The sequence below is a fragment of the Canis lupus genome, chromosome 19 (assembly GCF_048164855.1).
Source record: "Canis lupus baileyi chromosome 19, mCanLup2.hap1, whole genome shotgun sequence".
In the NCBI taxonomy this organism is placed as follows: Eukaryota; Metazoa; Chordata; class Mammalia; order Carnivora; family Canidae; genus Canis; species Canis lupus.
Window position 1 is genome coordinate 52,935,630 of NC_132856.1, and position 25,843 is coordinate 52,961,472.

General features: G+C 41.2%; 2 protein-coding genes, 1 long non-coding RNA gene and 1 pseudogene across 8 annotated transcripts; 3 read left to right on the forward strand and 1 right to left on the reverse strand.

The window, feature by feature from the left end:
* Positions 1-56: 56 nt before the first annotated feature.
* Positions 57-3,168, forward strand: LOC140611463 (zinc finger protein 639-like; annotated as a pseudogene).
* Positions 3,169-3,927: 759 nt separating this feature from the next.
* On the reverse strand, positions 3,928-5,015 carry LOC140610876 (uncharacterized). Its single transcript, XR_012012331.1, has 2 exons — positions 4,716-5,015; positions 3,928-4,598 (listed from the first exon to the last, which is right to left on the reverse strand). It is a non-coding gene; the product is annotated as an uncharacterized lncRNA (long non-coding RNA).
* On the forward strand, positions 4,871-22,417 carry LOC140610867 (zinc finger protein 426-like). Of its 6 annotated transcripts, none has more exons than XM_072787365.1 (7): positions 4,871-4,979; positions 14,424-14,511; positions 15,011-15,096; positions 15,635-15,761; positions 16,481-16,579; positions 17,335-17,417; positions 17,878-22,417. In XM_072787365.1, exons 2-7 carry the CDS (start codon positions 14,487-14,489, stop codon positions 19,144-19,146), a joined length of 1,689 nt encoding a protein of 562 aa, XP_072643466.1. In that variant the 5' UTR covers positions 4,871-4,979; positions 14,424-14,486; the 3' UTR covers positions 19,147-22,417. The 6 variants fall into 6 exon arrangements, with proteins under 6 accessions (XP_072643466.1, XP_072643468.1, XP_072643465.1 ...); XM_072787367.1 differs by having other exon boundaries at positions 16,499-16,579; XM_072787364.1 differs by having other exon boundaries at positions 4,886-4,979; positions 14,371-14,511.
* Positions 22,418-22,967: 550 nt separating this feature from the next.
* Positions 22,968-25,468, forward strand: LOC140610873 (small ribosomal subunit protein eS6-like). Its single transcript, XM_072787386.1, has one exon. It carries the CDS (start codon positions 24,709-24,711, stop codon positions 25,456-25,458), a length of 750 nt encoding a protein of 249 aa, XP_072643487.1. The 5' UTR covers positions 22,968-24,708; the 3' UTR covers positions 25,459-25,468.
* The last annotated feature ends 375 nt before the right edge of the window (positions 25,469-25,843 follow it).

A 25,843-nucleotide genomic window follows, 5' to 3' on the forward strand; every position in this document is an offset into this window, starting at 1 on the left:
GAGAGCCATACTTTTCCACACAACTTGGAAAATAGCCACTGTGGATCCTGAAGAGAATGCTTGCCCCAGTGCCAGCCCTACTGACCAAGGCCCAGAAGGCAGTTCTGTCTACCCAGAAAAAGTCCATTTCCCTACTAATTGGATTTCCACAGATTATATTACAGATCCAGAAGCAGCTGTATTACATGGCTCCAACACAACTCAACTATGGTCCCAGAGGCAAAACCACCAGCCCTGAAACCCAGCAGGAGGTCTTTATGTAGTGAAAGCAGCCTCCAAAGACTGAAAGAAGTGTTTTCTCCTTCAAATGCATAGACCCTAATACCAATACCACCTGTCTGCATACTCTACCAGCTGACCTGTGAAGAATTCCAAGCTGAACATTTACTGCAGTTACATGCAACAAATATTACCTACCATGAAATATTAAAACATATAAAGCTACCATAATCAAGAATGAGGTATGTACATATATATGACTAGTACATAAGATAGATATTTATAAGAATTTATAACTGATAGATATTTATAAGAATTGTTTTTTATTTTTTATATATTTTTTAAAGATTTTATTTATTTATTTATGAGAGAGAGAGAGAAAGAGAAAGAGAAACGCAGAGACACAGGCAGAGGGAGAAGCAGGCTCCATGCAGGGAGCCCAACGTGGGACTCAATCCCAGGTCTCCAGGATCATGCCCTGGGCCAAAGGCAGCGCTAAACTGCTGAGCCACCGGGGCTGCCCAAGAATTGTTTTTTAAATAAGGGTGGAATTCCTATTCAGTATGCCAATTAGCTTACCAGTAAGTGGTACTAAAACAATTAGCCATGTGTTCTGGAGAAAAATTGTCACTGGATCCACTACCACACACTACATGTCAAAATATATTCCATGCAGATTAGAGATTTAAAGATCTTTAAATATATTTAAGAAAAAATTATAAAATCTGAATAAGATATAGTTTAAAAAGGGTTAAAATCAAGGCAGATAGTCTTTTTTTTTTTTTAAAGATTTATTTATTTATGATAGACATAGAGAGAGAGAGAGAGGCAGAGACACAGGAGGAGGGAGAAGCAGGCTTCATGCCGGGAGCCCGATGTGGGACTCGATCCCGGGACTCCAGGATCGCGCCCTGGGCCAAAGGCAGGCGCCAAACCGCTGAGCCACCCAGGGATCCCCAAGGCAGATAGTCTTTTAAAAACACTTTTGGGGGGGCGCTCACATGGCTCAGTTGGTTAAGGGTCTAACTCTTGGTTTTGGCTCAGTTAAGGGTCCAACTCTTGGTGTCTGCTCGGTTGTGATATTGGGGTCGTGGAATCATGCCCTGCATTGGGCTCCTTGCTGAGCAGGAAGTCAGCTTGAGATTCTCTCCCCCTGCCCCTACCCATGCTCTTTCTCACTCTCATAAATAAATTAAAAAATTTAAAAAGCCAGACTTCTTCGCCTATATAACACTTAAATCTTTATATAGGGGGCCTGGAAGGCAGGGTCTAAGGCATGCAGGAGGGAGAGGGGCCAGGCTGGGGGAGTGTCCAGGAGCCATAGTGCTGCAGCCCCAAGGTCCTGGCATATTTTAGCATCTGTGCAAGCTTCTCTGTAATTCATGTTTTCTCACTGTAGTATTAAGAATTATACCAAATTGAAAAGCTATGAACGAATACCCTAAAACAAGAAAAAATAAGACATAAGACATTACACTCTTCTTTTACTTAGATTCCTCTGGAATAAGCAGAATTGCAGATAGATTCAATGGAATTTTTTTTTCCTTTTTTTTTTTTTTTTTTAATTTTTTTTTTTTTTTTATTTATTCATGATAGGCACACAGTGAGAGAGAGAGGCAGAGACACAGGCAGAGGGAGAAGCAGGCTCCATGCACCGGGAGCCTGACGTGGGATTCGATCCCGGATCTCCAGGATCGCGCCCTGGGCCAAAGGCAGGCGCCAAACCGCTGCGCCACCCAGGGATCCCGGAATTTTTTTTTTCTGATTAGTTATAGTACTTGTTCTATGAGACAACCAGATGAGATATTTTGGCAACAAAGATGATGACTCTGATACAGAGACATCAAATGATTTGTCAAAATTTACAGATGGAATCAAGGTCAGAAATAGAAATCATAACTATCTGGTTCCCAGTCCTGTACTGAGAATTCTTTTTTTTTTTTTTAATTTTTATTTATTTATGATAGTCACAGAGAGAGAGAGAGACAGAGACACAGGCAGAGGGAGAAGCAGGCTCCATGCACCGGGAGCCCAATGTGGGATTCGATCCTGGGTCTCCAGGATCGCGCCCTGGGCCAAAGGCAGGCGCCAAACCGCTGCACCACCCAGGGATCCCTGTACTGAGAATTCTATACCACACTGGATTTTGTACAGAAAATTGAAATTTGTGATCAAGAGTGTGACTCATTTGAATTGGTCAACCAACAAACTCAAGAGTAGAGTCCTACAGAAGTTCACACTACTGAAGATGTCCCAATTGTTGCAGAAGTGCATGCAATTTCTGAAGACTATGATATAGAGACAGGAAACAATTCCTCTGAGAGTCTCCAAGGCCAAACTGATAAGGAAGCCACCAGCTAAAGTTTGCAAAATTCTTGACATGAGCCAAGTTTGAATGTGACTGCCCAGCAGAAGTGACTTTTACTGAGAGCTAATAGGAGTGTCCCCTATAAATGTGAACTTTGTGAATTCAACAGCAAATATTTTTCTGCTATAAAACAGCATATGATGCTGAAGCGTAAGTGTACTGATTGAAACACGTGTCAAATATGCAAGGAAAGTTTCTCTACCAACATACTTCTGATCGAACACACCAAACTGCATGAAGAGGATCCCTACATTTGTAACTGTAATTTGTAACTGTAATTATAAAACAGTGATTTTTGAGAACCTCAGCTGGCACACTGTAGACACCCAATTTAGTGACCTTTATTGGTGTGAGCAATGCAATGTACAGTTATTCTCAAGCAGTGAATTCAACCTACATTTCCAAGAGTACAGCTGTGATGACAGTACTAGTGTCAGTTTTGTAAACATGAAACCAACAATCCAGAAGACTTGTAAAACCATGTGGTAAATGAACATGCACATAAATTAAGTGATCATAAGTATAACAATGGAGAACATGGACAGTGCAGCCTCTGTCCAAAAAAAAAGTGGTACATATAGTTAAAAAAAAAAAAAAAAAAAAAGGTTTTATTTATTTAGAGAGAGCATCTGCAGGGGGAGGGGCACCAGAAGAGGGAGGGAGAGAATCTAAAGCAGACTCCCCACTGAGTGCAGAGCCTGACATGGGCCTCAGGGCTTGATCTCATGACCCTGAAATCACAACCTGACCCCCAAATCAAGAGTTGGATGCTTAACTGACTGAGCCACCGAGGTGCTTGCAAAATTGCCTTTGACAAATGTTAAAACTTCTTTGTATGTCAAGTATGTGGTTTTCATAGTAGACTTCATACAAATGTTACCAGGTATGTTGCTATTGAACATACTAAAATTTTTCCTTATGTATGTGATGACTCTGAAAGGCTTTTCAAGTATGTTAGAATATTGCAAACTCTAAATTCGCATTTATCTGAAGGGATTTATTTATGTCAGTATTGTTAACATTCAATAGGACAAACTGAAGATCTTAAAATGTATCTAGATTTCAAGCATTCAGTTGACTTACCTCATAAATACAGTGACTGCTTGATGAGGTTTGGAAATGAGAGGGAATTACTAAGTCACCTTCCAGTCCATGACACAATTAGTTTCTTTAACTTTCATAATGTTAATAAATTTGATATTTTGGAGATGTTAAAAAAAAAACCCACTAAATGTTTGTACAATGAAAGATGAAACATTAACATAGCAACAGACATGATCAATTCAATACAGACATGATCAATTCAATCGGTCCATAAAACACATTTGATGATGCGCATGAACAAGACGTTTCTCTTTTTATTGTACAACTGACATACAATATTCGATTAGTTTCGGGAGTACACAGTGATTTAACATATATACAAAGAGTGAAATGGTCACTACAGTAAGTCTAGTTAACAGCTGTCGCCATACAAAGAGTCGTGAAATGTTACATTGACTATATTCCATATGTGGGGACTTTACATCCTCTGTCTTAATAATTTTTTTTTTAACTGGAAGACTGTACCTCTTAATCCCCTTCACCTATTTCGTCCATTCCTCCCCCCCACTCCCCACCCGTAAGTCTTGAATAGATGGGATACCCAATCTAGTTTAAAAAAAGATCTTTATTCACTGCACAAAGGCCACCCAATGAACACCACCGCCAACAAGATTAAGGGGAGACTTTATAACCTTGCGTGAAGAAGAGAACAGCGCCTGGGATCAGTGCTGTGTCACAAAAACAAAAACAGATATGCATACCTGACACAGAAAAAGGAAAGATTAACAGGAAATGTCATGACGATGAAACAAGGGCATCAACGACCAGACTTTAGAAGGGTGTCCGACTCCAATGACAGAGGAAGTAAAGGCCTAAGACCGGGATGGACTGTTGGATTCTCGGGACCACGACCGTAAATGCTCGAGGAGGTGCGGGGAGGCAGGCAGGAAACCTTCCACTGCGCAGGCTACGGGGTGAGCACACGAGCGTCCTTGACCGGCCAAACCAGCGCTGGGCCTCGCCCTTCGTCACCCCGGCCCGTCCCCGCGCCCGGTCCCGCCCTCCGCGGGTCGCGTCCACATACCTGGTTCCAGCCCCTGGCGCGTCCTCCCGGCCGCATCCGGGACTCAGAACAAGCGCCCAGCCCAGCCAGCCCCTCAGCCCGCGCGGGAGGCGACCGGCACTCGGCAGTCTGAGGTGGAAGCCCCGCCCCTCGAGTCCCGGCATGAAGCGGAAGTGGCGTCACACGCGCGCCGGGGTCTCTTCCGCTGTCTCCTCTTTGCGGCGTTCAGCGCGTCGGGATGGTAGTGGTCGTCCGTGGGCCGGCAGTGGTGAGAGTGGCGTGAAGGTGAGGGAAGGAGGATGGAGTCCAGGGACGGGTTTAGGCAGGCTCCCCAGTCGGCGTGCCGTGCCGCCGGGCCGTGCGGTTCGCATGCGCCTAGCTCGCCCGAGACGCCGCCGGGGCCGGCGGTACCCCCCCGGGACCGCTGTGGACCCGCGCGGTGAGGGCGTCCGTGGGGTCTTTGTGTCCAGTGTGCAAGCAACGTGGGTGACTTTTCTCCTGAAGGGAACGCAGTTCTGCTGTTGGGAGTGACCCAGACTCCGCCCCGCGTCCTCGCTTCCTCGGGGACTTGACAGGTGGGAAAGTTGGTTCACAAGGGCCTGTGCTTCCTTTTCGCGTGGAAGAGAATGTTTCATCCGAGAATGTGTTTTTTCCACGCTCGTTTTTTGCTTTTGGGCACACAATCTTAGTCGGAAGGTAATATGCTTTCTCGGATGTGCGTAGTGTGCCTATTTCAGTAGCGAGGTATACGTACGTACACCCCAAGTCTTTGTACTAAAGAGAAACAGGTTTTCATCTACCTTTACATCCCTCCCTCCTAAGCCCGTCCATCCCTACCAAGCCTCAAACCAGGGGACTCCCGGAGAAAACAATGGAGGCATTATTAACCCCACTTTTAGAGTAATTGAATTTCACATTAACAGGACGTTTGGATTAAGTGTGTATTTTCCCAGCATTTTTGTTTCGTAAAATCTTAAACCTAAAGGAAATGTTATGAATGTGTGTTGAAGTAGAGTCACCCACTTTCTCATTTTGTCTGGTTGCTCTCTCTGGATAAAGAAATGTGCTTTTTAGTGGACTGTTAAAAAGGAATTAAATTGCAGGCGTGATACTTGACCTTTAAATATTTGGTGATGTATCTCCTAAAGATAAGGATATTTTGCTGCTAAAAAGATAATACATTGATTTCACCCAAGAAAATTAAAAATGTTCTCTAAAACTAAAAGGTTACACATCGTTTCAAAATATTTTTGAATGTTTTTGGATCTACGCTGTGATTAAGGTTTATATATGACATTTTTTTTTTTTTTTATGTTTCTTAGTCTCTTTTAAGCTAGAGCAGAGCTATTGTTTCTTCATAACACTGACTTGGAAGAGTCATGTTCTTTGAGAAACTTATACTTTTTGATATTTGTGATTTTATTTCATGATTTTATTCATGATGTGCTTAAATGTCTTCTGTATTTCATGATTTTGTAATATGGTAATTGGGTCTGGTACAGAGGTTAGTAGACTCTCAGAAAAGGCCAAGGGAATAATGTAGGGGGGTGGCTCAGAGGTGCAAGAGCACCTGTCTTTGGAGTTTTTTTTTTTTTTTTTTAAGATTTTATTTATTTATTCATGAGAGATGCAGGGAGAGAGAGAAGCAGAGACACAGGCAGAGGGAGAAGCAGGCTCCATGCAAGGAGCCCGACGTGGGACTCCATCCCAGGTCTCTGGGATCAGGCCCTAGTCTAAAGGTGGAGCTAAACTGCTGAGCCACCCGGGCTGCCCTGTCTCTGGAGTTCTAAAACAGGTCTGGCCATTGGCCACTGGCAAGTCAAAGACAGAGAAACAAGTGGTGGTGAAACAAGATAGAAATATATGTTACTGAGGCAATACCAGGAAGAGAGGGGAGTAGCATCTCAAAGATGGTCTCCAAAGTTATGAAAATACTTCTAGCTTTTTTTTTTATAAGGAACATGTGAGACAAATGTCAGTGTGTACCTGCAGGTGAGCAAAGATCAGGGCAGTCACTGCCTTGAAGTCAATCACATGGGGTCTTGCTGGCTTAGGACAGTCCTTATAGCTTGAGCGGGAGGATTCAGTTTATGCTGAATCAGGGATGCTTTGGACTTTTGAGTTAGATGAGCTGGAAAGAAGACCTTAATCAATTAGAAAATTTGAGGTCAAAATGAGGGGTAGTTGCAGTCCTCTTTAAGTGCGTTATGATTTGTTGGCCATAAGGCCTGGAATTACTCGGCTCTGCCTTTGTAGCACACAAGCAACCATAGACCTTATTAAATAAATGAATATGGCTTTGTTCCAGTAAAACTTGATTTACAAAAACAGGCCCGTGATGTATAGTTTGCCAGCTTCAAATCCAGAGGCTTCAAAAGGTTTTTCGCAAACTCTTTTGAGGGTGATGTATATTTCAGCTTATGTTGCATAAAGGAATAAGTGTACATCAAGAGTCATTTTTCTCTCCCTCCCAGTCCATAGTAACTATTCTTCAAATTTAGTTACAATCTTATGAAAATCAGTTACCTAAAGACTAAATTGCAATTTTATGTTGTAATAACTTGTATATTAATGAAAATGAAATGAATGAAATGAAAATTAGAAGAAGTGAATGGCTAGGTAATATAAATTCATTCATATAAATAAATACAACAAGCATAGAGAAAACATACCAGCCCAGTGCAGTTTATGTTTAGGTTTCTGGAATTGGTTTTGAGGTGATTGTTGATGTCCTCATAGTTTTTTCTTTAAGGCCAATCCCCTATTTCCCAGTCCTCAGGCAAGTTTAATGGTGGCATTAGCCCTTGCATTTCCCCCTGCAGTTTTGGCATTGTTTCTGGATTATTATGTCCAATGGTGGGGAATTCCGGGATCCTCTTTTTAGCTTTTACTACCATAATGCTCCTTACCGTATGGGCCAGAGATAAGGGAATTCTGCTAGTTGCCAAAAATTCCAATTATATATACAGGTTTAGGGGAAAGAAAGAAACCCAAATGGGTGGGTGCTTGCCGCACCTGGGTCCAGTCTGAGTTCATTGAAGTTAAGACTTTAAAAAAATCACCTGACTACCATAAGCCTCCACTTTGGTGGTGTGCCATAATGGTATTTTTGGATCCTTAGGAATTAGTGTCCTCTTGGAGACCGAGTACTTCCTTTTCCCCCATGCATGGTCACCTGTAAATGACTGTACATCCCTTTATGAAGAGTCTGTAGGAAGGTTTATAGTATGAATAGTGGTGGTGGTGCAAAATCTTTTGCTGAGGAGTTCTAAGCTTGTGATACAGCCTATGTCTGGAAGTTGGATAAGGGACTGTGATTTTTCCACTGTGGTAAGTCAAATCAGAGTTTTGGTTATTGGACTTGAGACCACTTACATCTGTAGTCTCTGTAACTGATGTTAAAATTCTAGTACACAGGCTGGCAAACTGGACCCTGGGGCCAAATCTGGTCCTCCACCTGTTTTTGTGAATATACCTTTAGACAAATTTAACTATATTCATTGGTTTACATATTGTTTATGGCTTCTTTGAAACCACAGTGACAGACTTGAATATAGCACAGAGGCTCTTTGGCCCACTATGGCTAAAATGTACTGTATAAACTGTTAGGCTAGGTCTGGCAGCCCAGATCTCTGTTGTAATAGGCTGCCTATCTGTTTCATTTCAGGGGATCAGTTAGGCTGGGGTCAGTCAGCCACCACTAACAATCTCTGCAGGCTAAAGCATTCTTTTTTCTTTTTTTTTTTTTTTTTAAGATTTTATTTATTTATTCATGAGAGACACACACACAGAGGCAGAGACACAGGCAGAGGGAGAAGCAGGCTCCATACAAGGAGCCCGATGTGGGACTCGATCCCAGAACTCCAGGATCACACCCTGAGCTGAAGGCAGATGCTCAACCGCTGAGCCACCCAGGTGTCCCAGGCTAAAGCATTCTGATTCCTGTTTCATTCCCAGTGCTCTTGATGCATGTGCCCATTATGTCTTTGTCTTTGGCAGTGCAGCGCCACTTACTTGATTTCTGCTACTTTGGGTTCTCATCTTCCCCACTGAAATCAAGGAGTTCATCTTAGCAATGTTATAGCCCCTACAGTCATACCTCATCTATCATGGAGACCAATCACAGAGGCTTCTAGGATGGAGGCTCTCGAGTTATCTGTTTCTCAGTACCTTTGTGGAGAGTCTATTCCCTCAACATACAATGGGGAATGGGGACTGTGTATCATACAGGATAAATCCAATGCAACATTCCTATCTCCCTAAGATTTGCTCTTTCACATTCTATTTTGGAAGTTAAGGCATGTGAACTCATTTCTGTAGGTCACCATTGAGTCTGTGGTACCTTCCAAGCAAGTAAGCTGTTAGAGCTTTCCCCGGGTCCATGAGCTAGTACACATTAAACCCAGACTGTCTGATAAGTACCCCATGTCAATGAATTTGGCCCAGTTTATTGTTACATTCCACCCTTCTTCTGGGTCTGGCATGCTTATAGTTTATTCCCCGACAGGGTACCCTACTTTTTTCTACATATTATTGGAATTGGAACTATTTCATTGTGCAGGCTTTTTTATCTTACACTGTATTGTATCCCTGTTACCTTGGACTGTGAATTCATTATGTCACTAGGGGCAGTAGCAGGTGGTTTGGGTGGATCTTGAAGAGAAGGAACATTTCCTTTTTTTTTTTTTTTTTTTTTGTAAATTTATTTTTTATTGGTGTTCAATTTGCCAACATATAGAATAACACCCAGTGCTCATCCCATCAAGTGCCCCCCTCAGTGCCTGTCACCCAGTCACCCCCACCCCCCCGCCCACCTCCCCTTCTCCCACCCCTAGTTCGCTTCCCAGAGTTAGGAGTCTCTCATGTTCTGTCTCCCTTTCTGATATTTCCCACTCATTTTTTCTCCTTTCCCCTTTATTCCCTTTCACTATTTTTTATATTCCCCAAATGAATGAGACCATATAATGTGTGTCTTTCTCTGATTGACTTATTTCACTTAGCATAATACCCTCCAGTTCCATCCACATCGAAGCAAGTGGTGGTTATTTGTCGTTTCTAATGGCTGAGTAATATTCCATTGTATACATAAACCACATTTTCTTTATCCATTCATCTTTCGATGGACACCAAGGCTCCTTCCACAGTTTAGCTATTGTGGACATTGCTGCTATAAACATCGGGGTGCAGGTGTCCCGGTGTTTCATTGCATCTGTATCTTTGGGGTAAATCCCCAGCAGTGCAATTGCTGGGTCGTAGGGCAGATCTATTTTTAACTCTTTGAGGAACCTCCACACAGTTTTCCAAAGTGGCGGAGCATTTCCTTCTAAGACTCCTGTCTCAAATGAGATTTCCTCAGTATTTTTAAACAGAGGGAGGCTCATTTCAGAAACCAAAGGACAGGAGATTTCCTGATGAGGGAGAGTCCGTGTCTTGTGGATTCAAGATTGTGAGTTTTGGCTTGATCCAACTGGATGTCCTCATTCCAGTTTTCAAGTTCTCATTCTTCCCTCATCAGTGCTCTAATTTTCACTTGAACAACTAGTTGAGATAGACATTCTAATTTTGCTTGTAATTTTGTACAATTAAATTTCATGTTTGATTTTCAACAGTGTCAGTCTTGTGTCCACAAGAAATGTCCTTTTCCAAGAGCTTTCTTGAGGTTTGATTTGAGCTTGTTTTAGTAAATCTGAGCTTGTCATTTTCTGTGGAAGTCCGGTCATAAGAACCTATCCCTCACCACAGTTTTTGTAGTCATCATTACTGAGGTAGCAGCTAAGCATGGTATTCACTTGGACTCTCACACAAGTGCTTCTGTTTGGACATCTTCACAATGAGCCATAGGTAATAGCTTGATTTTCATAATGCAGCTGAGTGTCTTTGAAGGAGCTCAGCTACTGGCTCCAGACCAAAGACTTGATGAAATCAACCCCCAGATCTCATCTTTACAGGTGTATCTCCTGCAATCACTGTCTGTCTCATTTCTGTATAATTCTGGGACTAATCAAGAGACAAAAACCACTCCTTGATTTTTTTTGATATACATGGGAAGAGTAACATAAAGATGTAAAGAGCACTCTGTTAGATCCTGGAGTTGAACAGAGTAAAAGGATGGTCAGATTTGTAGGGATATCTTCTCCCCAAGACTGGGTCACATCTTATTTGCAAGGTATCATTGCAGTCCCTTGATTGTAAAGTTGACTGGGTTTCCTGGGGGCAGAGGTATTCAGCAGGCATTGGACAAACATTTGAAAATCTCTGGGGGGGAAAAAAAAAGAAAATCTCTGGGATATAGCCAAGCTATGTCTGATGGGCAGACATATCAGGTATCCTTGGGAAGTAAGTGTTCAATTTGCAGACGCTCCTGGCTGCAATGGGTGAATGCTCTGAAGACAGAGATCCCCACACATTTATATTTCTAGAGTACTTAACTACATTTCCTAATACCTGGGGTATACTTTGTTAGAGACTTACTTAAAAGTAGTCTAGATTGATATATTTTGAGTGATATGAATCCTGGTCTTGGTCAGTGATCACTGGGTCATAATGTCCTTCAGGCAGATATAATGCTACCCTTAATATGCAAAAAGCTCTCCAAAAGAAAATGGATCCTCATGTCAGACAACACTGTCCTAAAGCATTACTAGAGAGAGTTGTTTATAATAGAAAATTCAGTATCTCCAAAATGATACAATTTAAAAATTTTCATCTATCCCATAATATTGTTGCACAAACTATAAACCAATGCTTGACAGAAATATAAGAAGAAATGGACACATCCACACGTCCAGTGGTAGTTTAAAGAATGTTTTCTCCCTTACTGTTTCTCTAAACAAGAAAATTGTTAGAATAATAAATTTGTGATTGATGTGCACACTGTTTAATGTATCTAGTAATTAACAAATGAGATAATGATCCTCTGGAATGGAGGTGAGGGAATGAACTAGAAGGGTGAAGACTTTTGGGGAAATGAATATATACTATATCTTCTTGTACTGCTCATTAAACAAGTAAACATAAGTGTTGAAGCTCATCAGAATACTTAAGATCTGTGTATTTCATTGTATAGCACTTATATCTCAAAAACAAAACAAAACTAACAACAAAAGGTAAAAAGTGCAGGTGCCACCAAAATAAACACATTTCTGGGCCTGTTCACCCCAAACGATGTCGGTTTGAGACCCCTGGGAGTACCTGCAATGTATACTAAGCATTTGAGATGCAATGTTTGTGGAAGCATGTTATTTCAGAGTTTCGGTCTTTTCATTGGTTGAATGAGGTATCTTGGGTTATGAGAGTTGATTTGGTTTATGGTAATAAAACTGTGGAACTTCCAGTATTTGTCATAATATGAATCCCATTCTGTAGATCAGGGTTTGGGCTGCTGTTCTCTGTTATTAAAGAGTCAATAATTTTCAACATAGGAATTATCTTTTAACTGTATCAGGTTAAAAGATTAAAATAAGAAGGAAGCCTCATTAAGAAAGAAATAAAAATAAAAACTTGGAAGTGATAATATGAAAAAGAGGTTCTGTGGAAAGACTCATAAAATAGATCAATATGGGGATGCCTGGGTGGCTTAACAGTTGAGCATCTGCCTTCAGCTCAGGTTGTGATCCCGGGGACCTGGAATCGAGTCCCACATTGGGCTACCCACAAGGAGCCTGCTTCTCAACTCTGCCTGTGTCTCTGTCTCTCTTTCTCTCATGTATAAATAAATAAAATCTTTTAAAAAATTAAAAAATAGATCAATATGAAGCACAGCCTAATTTGGCATTGCTCCTTTGCCAGCGCAAAGGGCAGTGGACAAACCTTGATTGCTTTGAGCCTCAAACAAGACTCTGCTGAGGTTGTTGAATACTTGGAAGAATCTTCTGAGTTTTGTAAAATCCTTCCAGCATTATTTTTCTTAACATTTTGGGTCCTATTTAGAACAGCCAGTAGTTATTTTCCATTTCTGTCATTATGTTGTTCAAGAAGCAATCCAAAATACTTGTGTATAAACTTGTGTTTGTATATAGGACACTCTTTATTTTCTCCATAAGCACCGATAAACGGCTGTCATTAATAAATGAATATTTTGTCTCTTAGGAATGTTGGGATAGGGCAGCCCCATGGTGCAGCGGTTTAGCGCCGCCTGCAGCCTGGGGTGTGGTCCTGGAGACCCGGGATCGAGTCCCACGTCGGGCTCCCTGCATGGGGCCTACTTCTCCCTCTGCCTGTGTCTCTGCCTCTCTCTCTCTGTCTCTGTGTCTCTCATGAATAAATAAATAAAATCTTAAAAAAAGTGTTTTTTTAAAAAAGGAATGTTGGGATATTAAGCCCTGGGACATTTTCTGTATATTTCACTGTTTTCTGCATAGCGCCTAGCACCACAGTTTCATAAATATTTGTGAAAATAATGAAGGAATTATGATAAATAAAAAGGAGGTGCAGGGCTTCAAGTCCTTAAGTTCCATCAAGCGAAGCTTGACAGTGTTAACCAAATAAAACATTTCATTTTTTTCCTCTTCATAACATCCAGCAGTATTATAGGCCAATGTTGGCCAATGTAGGCCATGTATATGATTAGTTTTTCTGTAGCTGTAATAAAAAAGAAGGAAGTCATGTATATAATAATATACTTTACCCATCTATTCAAAATATTTCAGCATGTAACCCTTAGAAAAACTGAGGTATTTTAAATTCTTGTCATACTAAGTATTCAGAATTCATTGGACACAAAATTTTCATCAGATGTATTTGATATGTGTTTGAATCATGTAATAAGTACATTTGAGAAAGTAGATGTAAGTATTTAAGTTTACCCAAACATAGATAAGTTTTCTAATCGGCAAATCTGCATATGGGTTTTATTTTTTTTTTGCATATGGGTTTTAAACTTAAATTTTAATCAAAGGTAAATAAAATTTAAAATCCTGTTTTACTGACTGCATGTCAAGTACTCAATAGCATATGTGGCTGCTGGCTTACAAAATGTACAGCGCAGGTCTAGGCTGACGGCTGATCATACTTGGGAGTCAACCTCAGGATATCAACCATTTGAGAGAAGTCTAATTGCATTCAGTTGTGGATATCTTTTTCTTAATTGGATGGCATTAGACTAATGATTAGTGTTCTGTGAATCTAGATTTACAGTTATTAAGTAGGGCTAATGAAACCTATTTTATTTTATTTATTTTGTTAAAGATTTTATTTAATCATTAGAGACACAGAGAGAGGCAGAGACCTAGGCAGAGGGAGAAGCAGGCTCCTTGCAGGAAGCCGGATGCAGGACTCAGTCCTAGGACCCTGGGATCATACCCTGAGCCAAAGGCAGAGGCTCAACTGCTGAGCCACCCAGCCGTCCCAATGAACCTATTTTAAAGGGGGATGTTTATGGGCAGCCCCCGTGGCGCGGAGGTTTAGCGCTGCCTGCACCCTGGGGTGTGATCCTGGAGACCCGGGATCGAGTCCCACATCAGGGACATCAGGTGAGCTGATGTATGTACAGCTCCTAGTGAGACATCTGTCATGTATGTATCATCAGGAAATGGTAATAGATATTACTGATTTTCATGCCATAGGTTATAACACTTTTAGTGAATTTCCCATGTCATCTGCAGAGAACATGCATTAATGTTTTCTATTTGGTGATGGATTAGTAATGCTTGTGCTGATTAATGATTGATATGAAAAGTATTTCAGGTTAACACTGTGTCAAGAGTAACGAAGACTGCCATGTTTACTTAGATTCTTAAATTGCACTGAAGTGATCGTGGCACTAAATTTTGCATCAGACATCGCTCTCCCAGGATGGCAGCCATTGATTTGACGCATGGTAAGTCATCGTTGATTCTCATTTTCAGAGGATTCTTAAAGGTCACCCTACAGAATATAGGCCTCAGGGATCTGGACCTAAGTAGTCAGGCTGCTGGTTCACTTAGAAAGAGCTGAATTATGCCAGAGAATGCTGTTATCTAAGTTAGCTTCCTAGTGTATGTATTTTGGGACTTGGTGCTGCATAATCCCATTGATGAGTTTTATTATCTTGGGCAAATAAAGAATCAGATTTCCCAGGGATTAGGTTTCCATACCCGTAAAATAAGACTGTGAACCCTTTCCTTGTGGGTGGTATGTCTTGCATGTCCCTTTTATGGCTCCAAGTGAGGCAAGGGCTACTCTGGTATTTTATGGCAGTAGTGTGTATTTATGTAAAATTTCTTGAGTATGCAGCAATATATGGGAATCTCAAACTAGGATGGAATGACTTTCAGGTGGGTGATTCTGACTAATATGGTCCTGCTGTATTCTAAGTGATTTTTTTTTTTCCTTCCAAGATCTTTCTAGAGATCCTTTTTTTCTTCCTGAGGTAAACACAGAGACAGAAAAGATGGTAGCTGTCTGGCTGAAAAATTATCATCAGGTAATTTTAAAGAAGCATATCAGTCAACAGAATGAATGCCATATTTATATCCACCAGTTGGATACATTCCTTCTAGGCACATCTGTGTCCTGAGCTTCCTAAAACAAATAAACCCCATTCAAGGACTGAATCCCCAGTTGAATTTTTCCTGGAAGTGGAAACTCTCATACTGAAGAGGGATTACCCTGAATATAGTTTCAGTATTTTGCTAATCAATTGAACCTCATGGATACCAGGTGCAAGTTTCCACCTTGCTGTGTGCTGTGACTTGGTAAGGAAGGTGTAAGTGTCCTTTTCTCAAAGAATTCAGTCATCTACTGCAATAGAGGGAAGTAAGAGCCCCTACCCTGGTTTTGCTCAGATAAACTCAAAAACTGAAAAGGTGCCATTAAAGCCATATGAGTGGAGATGAGCATTGAGTGAGTCTAGATGGAGAGAAGAGTACCTAGGACCATAGAACCTTGAGTCTTCCCTCATTCCCCCATGAGCATTGTGGAGATGTGTCTTGTCTTAAGCCAACCCAGGTGCGATGGTTTAGATTGCAGTGACCTTTGAGGATGTGGCAGTGGACTTCACCCAGGAGGAGTGGATATTACTGGACCTTAATCAGAGAAACCTATACAGAAGTGTGATGCTGGAGAACTACCAGAACCTGGTCTCAGTAGGTAAGGCTGCCAACATTTCAGATATATATCATATACTTAATGTGTTTCCAGCTTTGGTGATGCCCTCTGGACATAACATTAATGCATTATAATCTGCAATGGGTGTTCTGTAAATGTGGTCCTAGGGCCAACAGCAACACCATCACTCTGTTTGGAATTTACATTCTTATTAGACTCCACCTTCTGAATTATAAATCTGGGGTTGTTGCCCCATCTTCTGTGTTTCATTGAGCCATCCTGATGGTGATGCACTCCAGTGTTTGAGGACCATTGCTCTAGTGGTTTCCCCATCAGAAGAAAGATCTTCTTTCTTCATCCCCTTTATTTCCTATTTGAATAAATGTTTATGCAAATTTGGCTTTTAGGGATTAGAGTTAACTAATCTTTTGTTACAAGAGATAAATATGTGCCTCTTTTGGTCCTTTTGGTATAATTTCATTGCTTTCATTAGAAATACAGTTTGGGATTCATTGGAAGCTTTGTCATCTCTTTATATGAGCTTCTTCTAATGTACCTTTCGGGGGGCCCCTGGGTGGCTCAGTCAGTTGAGCATTTGCCTTTGGTGAAGGTCATGATCCTGGGGTCTTAGGATTGAGCCCTGTGTCGGGCTCCCTGCTTAGTGGGGAGCCTGCTTCTCCCTCACCTCTCCACTTATGTTCTCTGTTGCTGTCTCTGTGTCTGTCTCTCAAATAAATAACATCTTTTTTAAAAAAAAAAAGTACATTTTCCTCTGGCAGAATATCAACTGTCAAAACCTAAGCTGGTTGCTTGGTTGGAACAACAGGAGCTGAGGACAGTGGAGACCGGAGTTTTCCAAGGTGAGTATTGTTACAAACTTCATTGGTTGGTCTGAAGTATGGGATCTTTGCAACTGTAATGTGTACAATGTTTTTTTTTTTAAATTTTATTTATTTATTCATGAGAGATAGAGATAGAGATGATAGAGATAGAGATAGAGATAGAGATAGATAGATGGGGCGGGGGCAGGGACCCAGGCAGAGGGAGAAGCAGGCTCCATGCAGGGAGCCCGATGTGGGACTCGATCCCGGGTCTCCAGGATCACGCCCTGGGCTGAAGACGGCGCTAAACCGCTGCGCCACCGGGGCTGCCCCTGTGTACAATTTTTAAGATACCTTTTGTCTCAGAGGGCTGAAGCCATTTATCTCTGATGTTTTTGGATATCTTCACTTTCTTTTACTCTTTTACTTAAAATTTCTATGATCTCAATGATCTCTTCTAGTTCTTAAGTTCATTAAGTTCATCATTTTGGTGTATCTTCCTTGTCCACATATTTTTCACATGTCTACTTGATAATGTTATCTTGATAATATTTTATCATTTGACATCATATTTGATTTTTAGAAAATTATTTTTTAGTAAGCCATGGAAATCTGTCCCTACACATTTATTGTCATATTTTTCCCATAAACAAACTGATGAAATCTTTTTTCTTTATTGTCATTTCACCATTTTTCAATGTGAAAATAAAAGAAAGCTAAGTCTTGGTTTAAAATTGTTAAGCCTGTGATTTCTTTCTGCAGATGTTTGAATTTGTGTTTTTGTTTTATTTCAGAATGGGAAATGCGACCTCAAACTAAAGAATCAGCATCTCGCCAGGATTTTTTTGGAGGAAAAACAGCCATTGAAATACAAAAAGTAAGATTGATTAGTGATATTTTTTATATTCCACATTCAAAAAAGATTGGTGGTCCTGTTATAAAATTCAGTGCAAGTGTGAGACATTTGAGACAAGTGGCATTCACCATAGACAAAGTAATTCAGAGATACTCTGCATATGATGATTTGGGATTTATAATCCAAATCTATCGTGAAAATTGTTGCTTCCTAGATACTACAAGTAAATATTCCCAGATATATAACTCATTATTGAGTCTTTACACATTTTCATGAAATTTCAATGGAATGATCATAAGAGTAGCATAGATGGCATCAGTTTTTAGCAGAAGAGTTCCCTGATTCAATTTGAAAGAAATCAGCAGGAACTATATTTATGTAATAAAACTGGTAAGAGTCATCATCATCCTATTTCTTGCATTATAAGGTTGAATTTTATAATCAGTCTGAAAATCCTCAACTTTCATCCTTTTATTAACAGGAAAATACCCACCATGGAGCAGAACTCTCTGACTGTGAACAAGGTAGAAAAGTCTTGAGTAAACATTTAAACCTTAAGACACATGTGAGAACTCAAAAAAGAGGGAACACTTTTGAGCATAATCAGTACCGCAATGGCTTCCTTAACCCACAAAAGAAAAACTCTACTAGAGAGAAGCCTTCTGAGTTTAATCAGCGTGATAAAGTTTTCAGCCTGACTCCACATACAGCGTATGAGAGAACTAGTATGGCAAAGAAGACTTTTGAATGCAGGGACTGTGGGAAAACGTTCATTAGTCATTCACGCTTTCAGACACATGTGAGAACTCACAATGGAAGAGACCTCAATGAATGGAGGCAGTTTCTAAAAGCTTCAGTTTTCCCTGCAGGCCGTACTGAGCATGTGCAGACACATACTGCTCAAGAACTCCATGAATGTAAACAATGTGGGAAGTCTTATGCAGATTCCAAGTGCCTCAATAATCATATCATTCGACTTCACGCTGGAAGAAAACCTTTTGAATGTAGTGAATGTGGGAAAGCCTTCATTACATCCTCACGCCTTTATGTGCATTTGAGAATTCACACTGGAGAGAAACCCTATCGATGTAAAGAATGTGGGAAACACTTCCAGTGGCCCTCACTGCTTCGTAAACATGTTCGAACTCACAGTGGCGAGAAGCCCTATAAATGTCAGGAATGTGGGAAAGCCGTGAGTCGTTCCTCAGTTCTTAATGAACATTTGAGAATTCATACTGGAGAGAAGCCCTATAAATGTAAGGAGTGTGGGAAACACTTCGCTTGGCTGTCAGTCCTCCGTAAACATGTTCAGACTCACAGTGGTGAGAAGCCCTATAAATGCCAGGAATGTGGGAAAGCCCTCAGTAGTTCCTCAATTCTTAATGAACACTTAAGAATTCACACTGGAGAGAAACCCTATAAATGTAAGGAGTGTGGGAAAGCCTTCACTAATTCTTCACGACTTAGTGTACATTTGAGAATTCACACAGGAGAGAAACCCTATCAATGTAAAGAATGTGGCAAAGCTTTTGTTTGGCCCTCAGTCCTTAAAAAACATCTCCGAACACACAGTGGAGAGAAGCCCTATGAATGTGGTGACTGTGAGAAAGCCTTCAGTAATTCCTCATATCTTAATGAACATCTGAGACCCCATACTGCAGAGAAACCCTTTCGATGTGGTGAATGTGGGGAAGCCTTTAGGACTTTCTTATATTTTAATAGCCATTTGAGAAATCACTCTAGAGAGTAACCCTGTGAAAGTAAGTACTGTGACAAAGCTTTCACTAGTGCTCTCATCCTGATGTGACATTTAAGAATTAATACTGGAGAGAAACCATATTAATGTAAGGAATGTGAGAAAGGCTTCACTTGGTTTTCCAACCTTCAAAAACATACAAATTCAAAGTAAAGAGAAACCCTTTGTACAGAATATGGGAAAACCTTCAGTATTTACACATTTGAAGTCATACTGGAGATAAAGCCTGGGGGAAAGCCTTCACTATCTAATCAAGCCAAACTCAACATGTAAAAATTGATACCAGAGAGCAACCCTTTGAATTGTAAGGAATGTGAGGAAAACTTCAGTCATGGCCATGACTAAACACCTAAACACTAAGCACAATAAATTGAGGATTTATGTACATAATAAGCATGACAAAGTGTTATTCCAGTGTATTTCAAAAACATAAAAAGCGACATTGGAGGGAAAACTTGAATATGAGGACTATGGACAGGTCTACAGGTGTCCCATTGAATACATGAAAGAGCTCCTTAATTAGATGTCTATGAAGTTAAATGATGTGGGAAAGCAATCAGTCTCCTACAAACCATGCTGGAGGAGCACAGTTGAAGATGTATGGAACTCAACTTACAGGGTAGCTTCATAGATGTTTTTTGAACATGTGCCACTCTGTCCAGAGCATTTTTGGGAATGGTCTGGCTCTCTGCCCCTCATAGCAATGCTAGTCCAGTCTAGTTTCTATACCTGGTTTGCAGCCTTGCCCCATGTGGGACTATCACCGTTAGACTTAATGTTATACAAGCCACTGGGATCCTCTAGTGTATACTGACCTTGTCTAATATTGTGAAGATGGTGAGCAGTTGAATTTAGTTCATTGTTCAGAGTCCATCTGCAGTGCCTCATGCTGGCAAAGGTGGAGGATATGTGTCTAGATTTCCTGAAATGTTTCTCTCACACCTGATCTTTCTGGGTCAGGAAAGACTTTAGAAACAGTGAGGTTATACCCTGATCTCATAACTCTGGAAAGAGAGCGACATACTCAGTACTAGGTTAGAAAATATTTTTAACCTCAGACAGTGTGTGGAGAGATTGGGAACAGAGAATGTTCTCTTGTTCTTAAATCACCATATCCTGGGAAAGCAATTCTATTCTTTGCCTGTGTTCAGAAACAGCTGCACCTAGCATGTGACATGGTGGTTAGTTTCACATCCCTTCACATGCTATGAGATAGGAAACCTTGTGGCTAGGACAGATCCTGATATTCTGATATACTTTATGCCACAACTGATAGAGACACAGAATCCATCAGAACCTTGTTTCAGTTTTGAGTTAACACATTTATGTACTTGTAACACTTGAGCAGCCTTTAGTTATGTCATGGGTGGCCTTGTAGGCTGCAGCAGTTTAATGTCACCTTCCTTCTGGCTTAAATCAGTAGAGTACACTTCAAATCAAATTTAATGATAAATCCTGATCAGATGTCACCTGGATATGGGGTACCTGGGTGTTTCAGTCAGTTAAATGTCCAGCTGTTGACGTCAGCTCAGTTCTTGATCTTAGGGTCTTGAGTTCAAGCCCTGGATTGGGCTCTGGGTGTGGAGCCTACTTAAAAAGAAGTGACCCAGATACACTCTTGTGTTTGGAGACTGGGATATGGAAGGGATTCTTTTGAATATGGCTGTAGTCTTAACTGCTTGGTGTGTGTTGGAATGTATAATACACTGACTGGCCTTAAGTATTGATATCTCAAAACCCATAAGTTGTAATTCCAGCAATCTGATACCCTCATCATTGTTATTGTGCTGATAACGTTAGCTGATCTCACTGAGCTCCTCTTTTCATACTTGGATTGTCTCCTCCTAAATAAGAATGTCTTCTTCATGGGAAAATATAAACCATTTTCCACCTGTAGGTCTTACTGCTCTGTGATCTTTTCCTATGGGAGAAGCCTGGCAGTCCAGCTCAGTTTTCTTGGTACATTCTAACCAGAGAAGCTTGATTACCTCAGGGGTGTGCACTGTGATCACACCCATGCTGAACTCCATCTACAGCCTGAGCAACAAGGATGTAATGAGCCTCCTGGAAAGGCTTTTTCACCTAGGAGAGGAGCTGTGATGGGCCACTGGCCTTAGAACCAAGAGGACATTGTGAGTCCCAAATGCAAACGTTGTGCATTTAAGTTTATGGTTACTCTCCTCTTGTAATAGATATATTTCTTTTCCTTTATTTCCAAAGCACCTGTGACTTGCTTGTATTTGTCTTTGTGTTTGTTTCTCAACAGCCTCTTCAGTAACTCCTTTGTTGCCTTTCTTCCCTAATTATAGCACCAAATTTCTGCCTTTGGTTGCACTTCCCATAGGCATTCCTGAGATGACCAACATTAGATGGGAAGCACTCAAATCAGATGCTGACATGGATTTCTCAAAAATCATCCTTTCAAATGTCAATATTCACATTCATTTACTTGGTTATTTTTCACATAAAGAAGTGGGATGAAAAGGATACTACAGTTGTAATCGAAGTGCTTGCCATTATCAAAATTGTGCTGTTTTACATGTATAATTTTATGGAATTAGGACATTTCATAGAGATTTTTCTTATTTACCTCATTTTCCACAAAAAGTTTGTGTTTGCAGTGGATTCTACCCTGGAAACGGTGATGTGATTTTGAACTTCCAGTGTAGGACTCTAGATTTGAGTGGTGCTGTGCTTAGGTGTTTTTATGTGGTATATTGCATAGGATAAGTCTGACATATTGCCTCCTTCTTTGCTTTCTGTCCTCTTTCATTCTTCCTTTTCCCTTACCTTTTAAAAAATACTTTATTAATTCCATGAGAGACAGAGAGAGAGGCAAAGACATAGTCAGATGGAGAAGTAGGCTGCCCGCAGGGAACCCAAAATGGGACTTGATCCCCAGACCCTGGAATCACACCCTGAGCCAAAGGCTTATATTCAACTGCTGAGCTACCCAGGCGTCCCCCCTTATTATCTTTGTTTCATTGCGTCTTTATTTTCCATTATTGCTAACAAGACCCAGGTGGAACCTACTTTTCTCAGTGCATGATTGGCAGCTGGTGGAGGGAAAGATGAATGATAAATGGATGTTGAATGGATAGAGTATCCATTTGGAAATGTGAAAGCATTTGGAGATGGATAGTGGTTAACGGTTGCACAAAAACCAATGTACTTGGTGTCAGCTGAATAGAATTGTTCACTTGTTTAAAATGGTGATTCCTTTTTATGCATTTAAACAATAAAAAAGTGACAAAATGGAAAGAAATTTCTTCCTGATATCTTTAATTCCATAATGTAATGGACAATTGAAAATTTTCAGGAAAAAAAATTTAAGACTTTACTTATTAGAGCAAGAGAGCACAAGCAGGGGGAGCAGCAGAGGGAGAAGCAGGGTTCCTGCTGAGAAGGGAGCCCAATGCAGGGCTGGATCCCAGCACACCAGCACCATGACCTGAGCCAAATGTAGACGCTTAACCAGCTGAGCAACCCAGGTGCCCCTAGAGAAATATTTTAATATTAGCCCTCGACAGTGTAGACCAGGATCTCAAAATGTTGATATTGATGTTTTGATGTTTAATGATTTGTTGTAAGGGCTGTCCCATGTATTGTAGGCTTTCAAAAGATTCCTCATGTCAACCCACTAGGTGCTAGCACATAGTTGTGAAAACTAGAAATGATTTTAGACATTGCCTATTATGGTGTAGGAGGCCAAACCAGTCTGACTGGCAGCCACCGGATAACAATTCCATAGGTGCTAGAGTTGATGGTGGTAGCTTTTACCCTGATGGTAGTAAGAGGAAAAAGAAAATTGGGGGGAGGATAAAACATTAGTTTAATCTTGAAAACGGTGAGTTGAGGGACCTACAGAACACCTCATTGGTAATAGTATCTCATATCAGTTGTACTGGTGTGTTCATTGGTCTGCTCTGGTGCCAGTATAAATCAAAGACACACTTCTCTAGTTTGCTTCTCTCCCCTTCCCCAATATATATGCCACCATATGCAGCAAAGAATGAAAAGTGATCAAATACATTTTGGATACTACTGGCCTAGCCATCTTTTTGCTTTGATCTAGTGACATGATAAATTAGGACTTCCTTAAGATGAATACACTGAAATTCCTGCAATAGCAAGACAGGAGAAGATGAGGTTGGATACCTCCACAGCAACAATAATTAGGCAGCCTTCCATGAACAAAAGTGCCATTGCAGCAGTTTTGAAATCCAGGTCGGAAACTCAAAACCCCAGTAGAGCCCACAAACGAGGCTGATTTTGAGAAGGCAGACCTATACCCAGATGGCCAGCTCGCTGACTGTGGTCCCAGCTATACACCTGGAAACAGCCATTTACCCATCTAGACTTGGCTACAGCCCCATTTGGCCTTGGCACCAGCACCAACCCAGGCCCCAGAAAGACCCATCCACTCATGCCTCTCAGATAATAGGCCTCTGAGATGCAGACTAGGAGCAACCATCCTGTGACCCAGCTCCAGCCTCTCAGTTGTGGTCATCCCCACAAAGGAAGTCAGAAGGTGTGTCCATCTGTGTCCCTGGAGGCAGGCTGGCTTGCTTTGGTCTCCCTGCTGATCTTGAAGCAGCCCACAACCCAGCTTCAGACATATCCACAAAATAGGAGGAATCCTTTTCACCTAGGCACTCAGGGGAAGACTTGTCCATTGGTGCCCTCTGAGACACACCTGCAGAATTTGGGTCATGAATGTAATAAGCCCTAAGTTAGCTTTATGATGGCTCCAGTCCCTCTCAGTTGTGATCTGGGGCCATTTATGCCTGCCAAGTGACATGTTAGGAGCCCTACCTATCCACACAATCAGAAATATTACTGCTGTCTTTGGACCTTTAACTGATCCCGTTTCTTAGTGTCAGCTCTACTGACCAAGGTCCAGACAAGGTCAGTTGCCCTGGTAACAAGATTGTGTACCATGGACTCCAGAGCAGACCCAGCAGCAGCCATATGACCTGGCCTCAACCCCACATGACTATGGTTCCAGAGGCAAAACCTATCAGTCCATGAACCCAACATGAGACCATGTTTATCCATGAAAACAGTCTATACAGTCTGAAAGAGATGTTTGTTCCTTCAATTACAGAGACACAAGTGACAAGCCCAATTGCCTGCAGACACAGCCAGCATACCATTAAGCAGCCTAAACTAAGCTGACAGATACAGGACTTACTGTACTGATGTGACACTGTAAAAACTGGAAGAGTAATTACTCAGATGCGCAGATATAAAGCAAAGAGGCAATAATCACAAAATTAGATAAACATGATAATTACCAATGGAAGTACCCCCAAGCTGAGCACCTACAGTGGTAAACACAGAAAACATTACCAAATTTTATATATTCACCGCTAAATACTGATTTTTATGACACTAAAAACTGATATGAACATACGCAAATGCAACACTAGTGCAGAAGCGTCTAGAGACTGATACAGGGATTTATTGTTTAATAAAGGTGGAATTTCGAATCTGTAGGTCAAGAGTAATTTGTAGCTTTTTCGTGGCGCCTCCGAGGAGGTAGGCCGCTTCAGGATGAAGCTGAACATCTCTTTCCCAGCTACTGGCTGCCAGAAACTCATTGAAGTGGATGATGAGCGCAAACTGCGTACCTTTTATGAGAAGCGTATGGCCACAGAAGTTGCTGCCGATGCTCTGGGCGAGGAATGGAAGGGTTACGTGGTGCGAATCAGTGGTGGCAATGACAAACAAGGCTTCCCCATGAAGCAGGGTGTCTTGACCCACGGCCGCGTCCGCCTGCTGCTGAGTAAGGGGCATTCCTGCTACCGACCCAGGAGGACTGGAGAGAGGAAGCGCAAATCTGTTTGGGGTTGCATTGTGGATGCCAATCTCAGTGTTCTCAATTTGGTTATTGTGAAAAAAGGGGAGAAGGATATTCCTGGACTCACGGATACTACTGTGCCTCGTCGCCTGGGGCCCAAAAGAGCCAGCAGAATCCGAAAGCTTTTTAATCTGTCGAAAGAAGACGATGTCCGCCAGTATGTTGTTAGAAAGCCCCTAAACAAAGAAGGTAAGAAACCTAGAACCAAAGCACCCAAGATTCAGCGTCTTGTTACTCCACGTGTCCTCCAACACAAACGTCAGCGTATTGCTTTGAAGAAACAGCGTACTAAGAAAAATAAGGAAGAGGCTGCAGAATATGCTAAACTTTTGGCCAAGAGAATGAAGGAGGCCAAAGAAAAACGCCAGGAACAGACTGCCAAGAGACGGAGGCTGTCCTCTCTGAGAGCTTCTACCTCTAAGTCTGAGTCCAGTCAAAAATGAGATTTTCTAAGAGTGACAAAATAAATAAGATCAGACACCAAAAAAAAAAAAAAAAAAAAAAAAAAAGAGTAATTTGTAATTGTACTGTATCAATTGGCCATCTTTTCTGGGGAAAAGAAGTGATTGGATCCACCACCTTACCCCACATGTTAAAATATATCCTATGAGGATTAATGATTTCAGTGTTTTTAAATGGATTATATTTAAGAAATAAACTATAAAATTTGTATATAATTGAGAGTTTGAAGGGATTTTTTTAAAACATATTGGGAAATCCAGATACAGTTTTTATTTTTTAAAATTTATTTGAGAGAGAGCACACAGGGTGGAGGAGGTAGAAAGAGTCCCAAGCAGACTGTGTTGAGTGCTGAGCCCTACATGCGGC

Excerpts from the sequence above, each read along its gene's own strand:
- LOC140610873 (XM_072787386.1), top strand. The coding sequence starts at position 24,709 with ATGAAGCTGAACATCTCTTTCCCAGCTACTGGCTGCCAGAAACTCATT.
- LOC140610867 (XM_072787365.1), top strand. The coding sequence starts at position 14,487 with ATGGCAGCCATTGATTTGACGCATG. Across the intron at positions 16,580-17,334 it reads GGAGACCGGAGTTTTCCAAG|AATGGGAAATGCGACCTCAA; the intron begins GTGAGTATTGTT and ends GTTTTATTTCAG. Across the intron at positions 17,418-17,877 it reads CAGCCATTGAAATACAAAAA|GAAAATACCCACCATGGAGC; the intron begins GTAAGATTGATT and ends TTTTATTAACAG.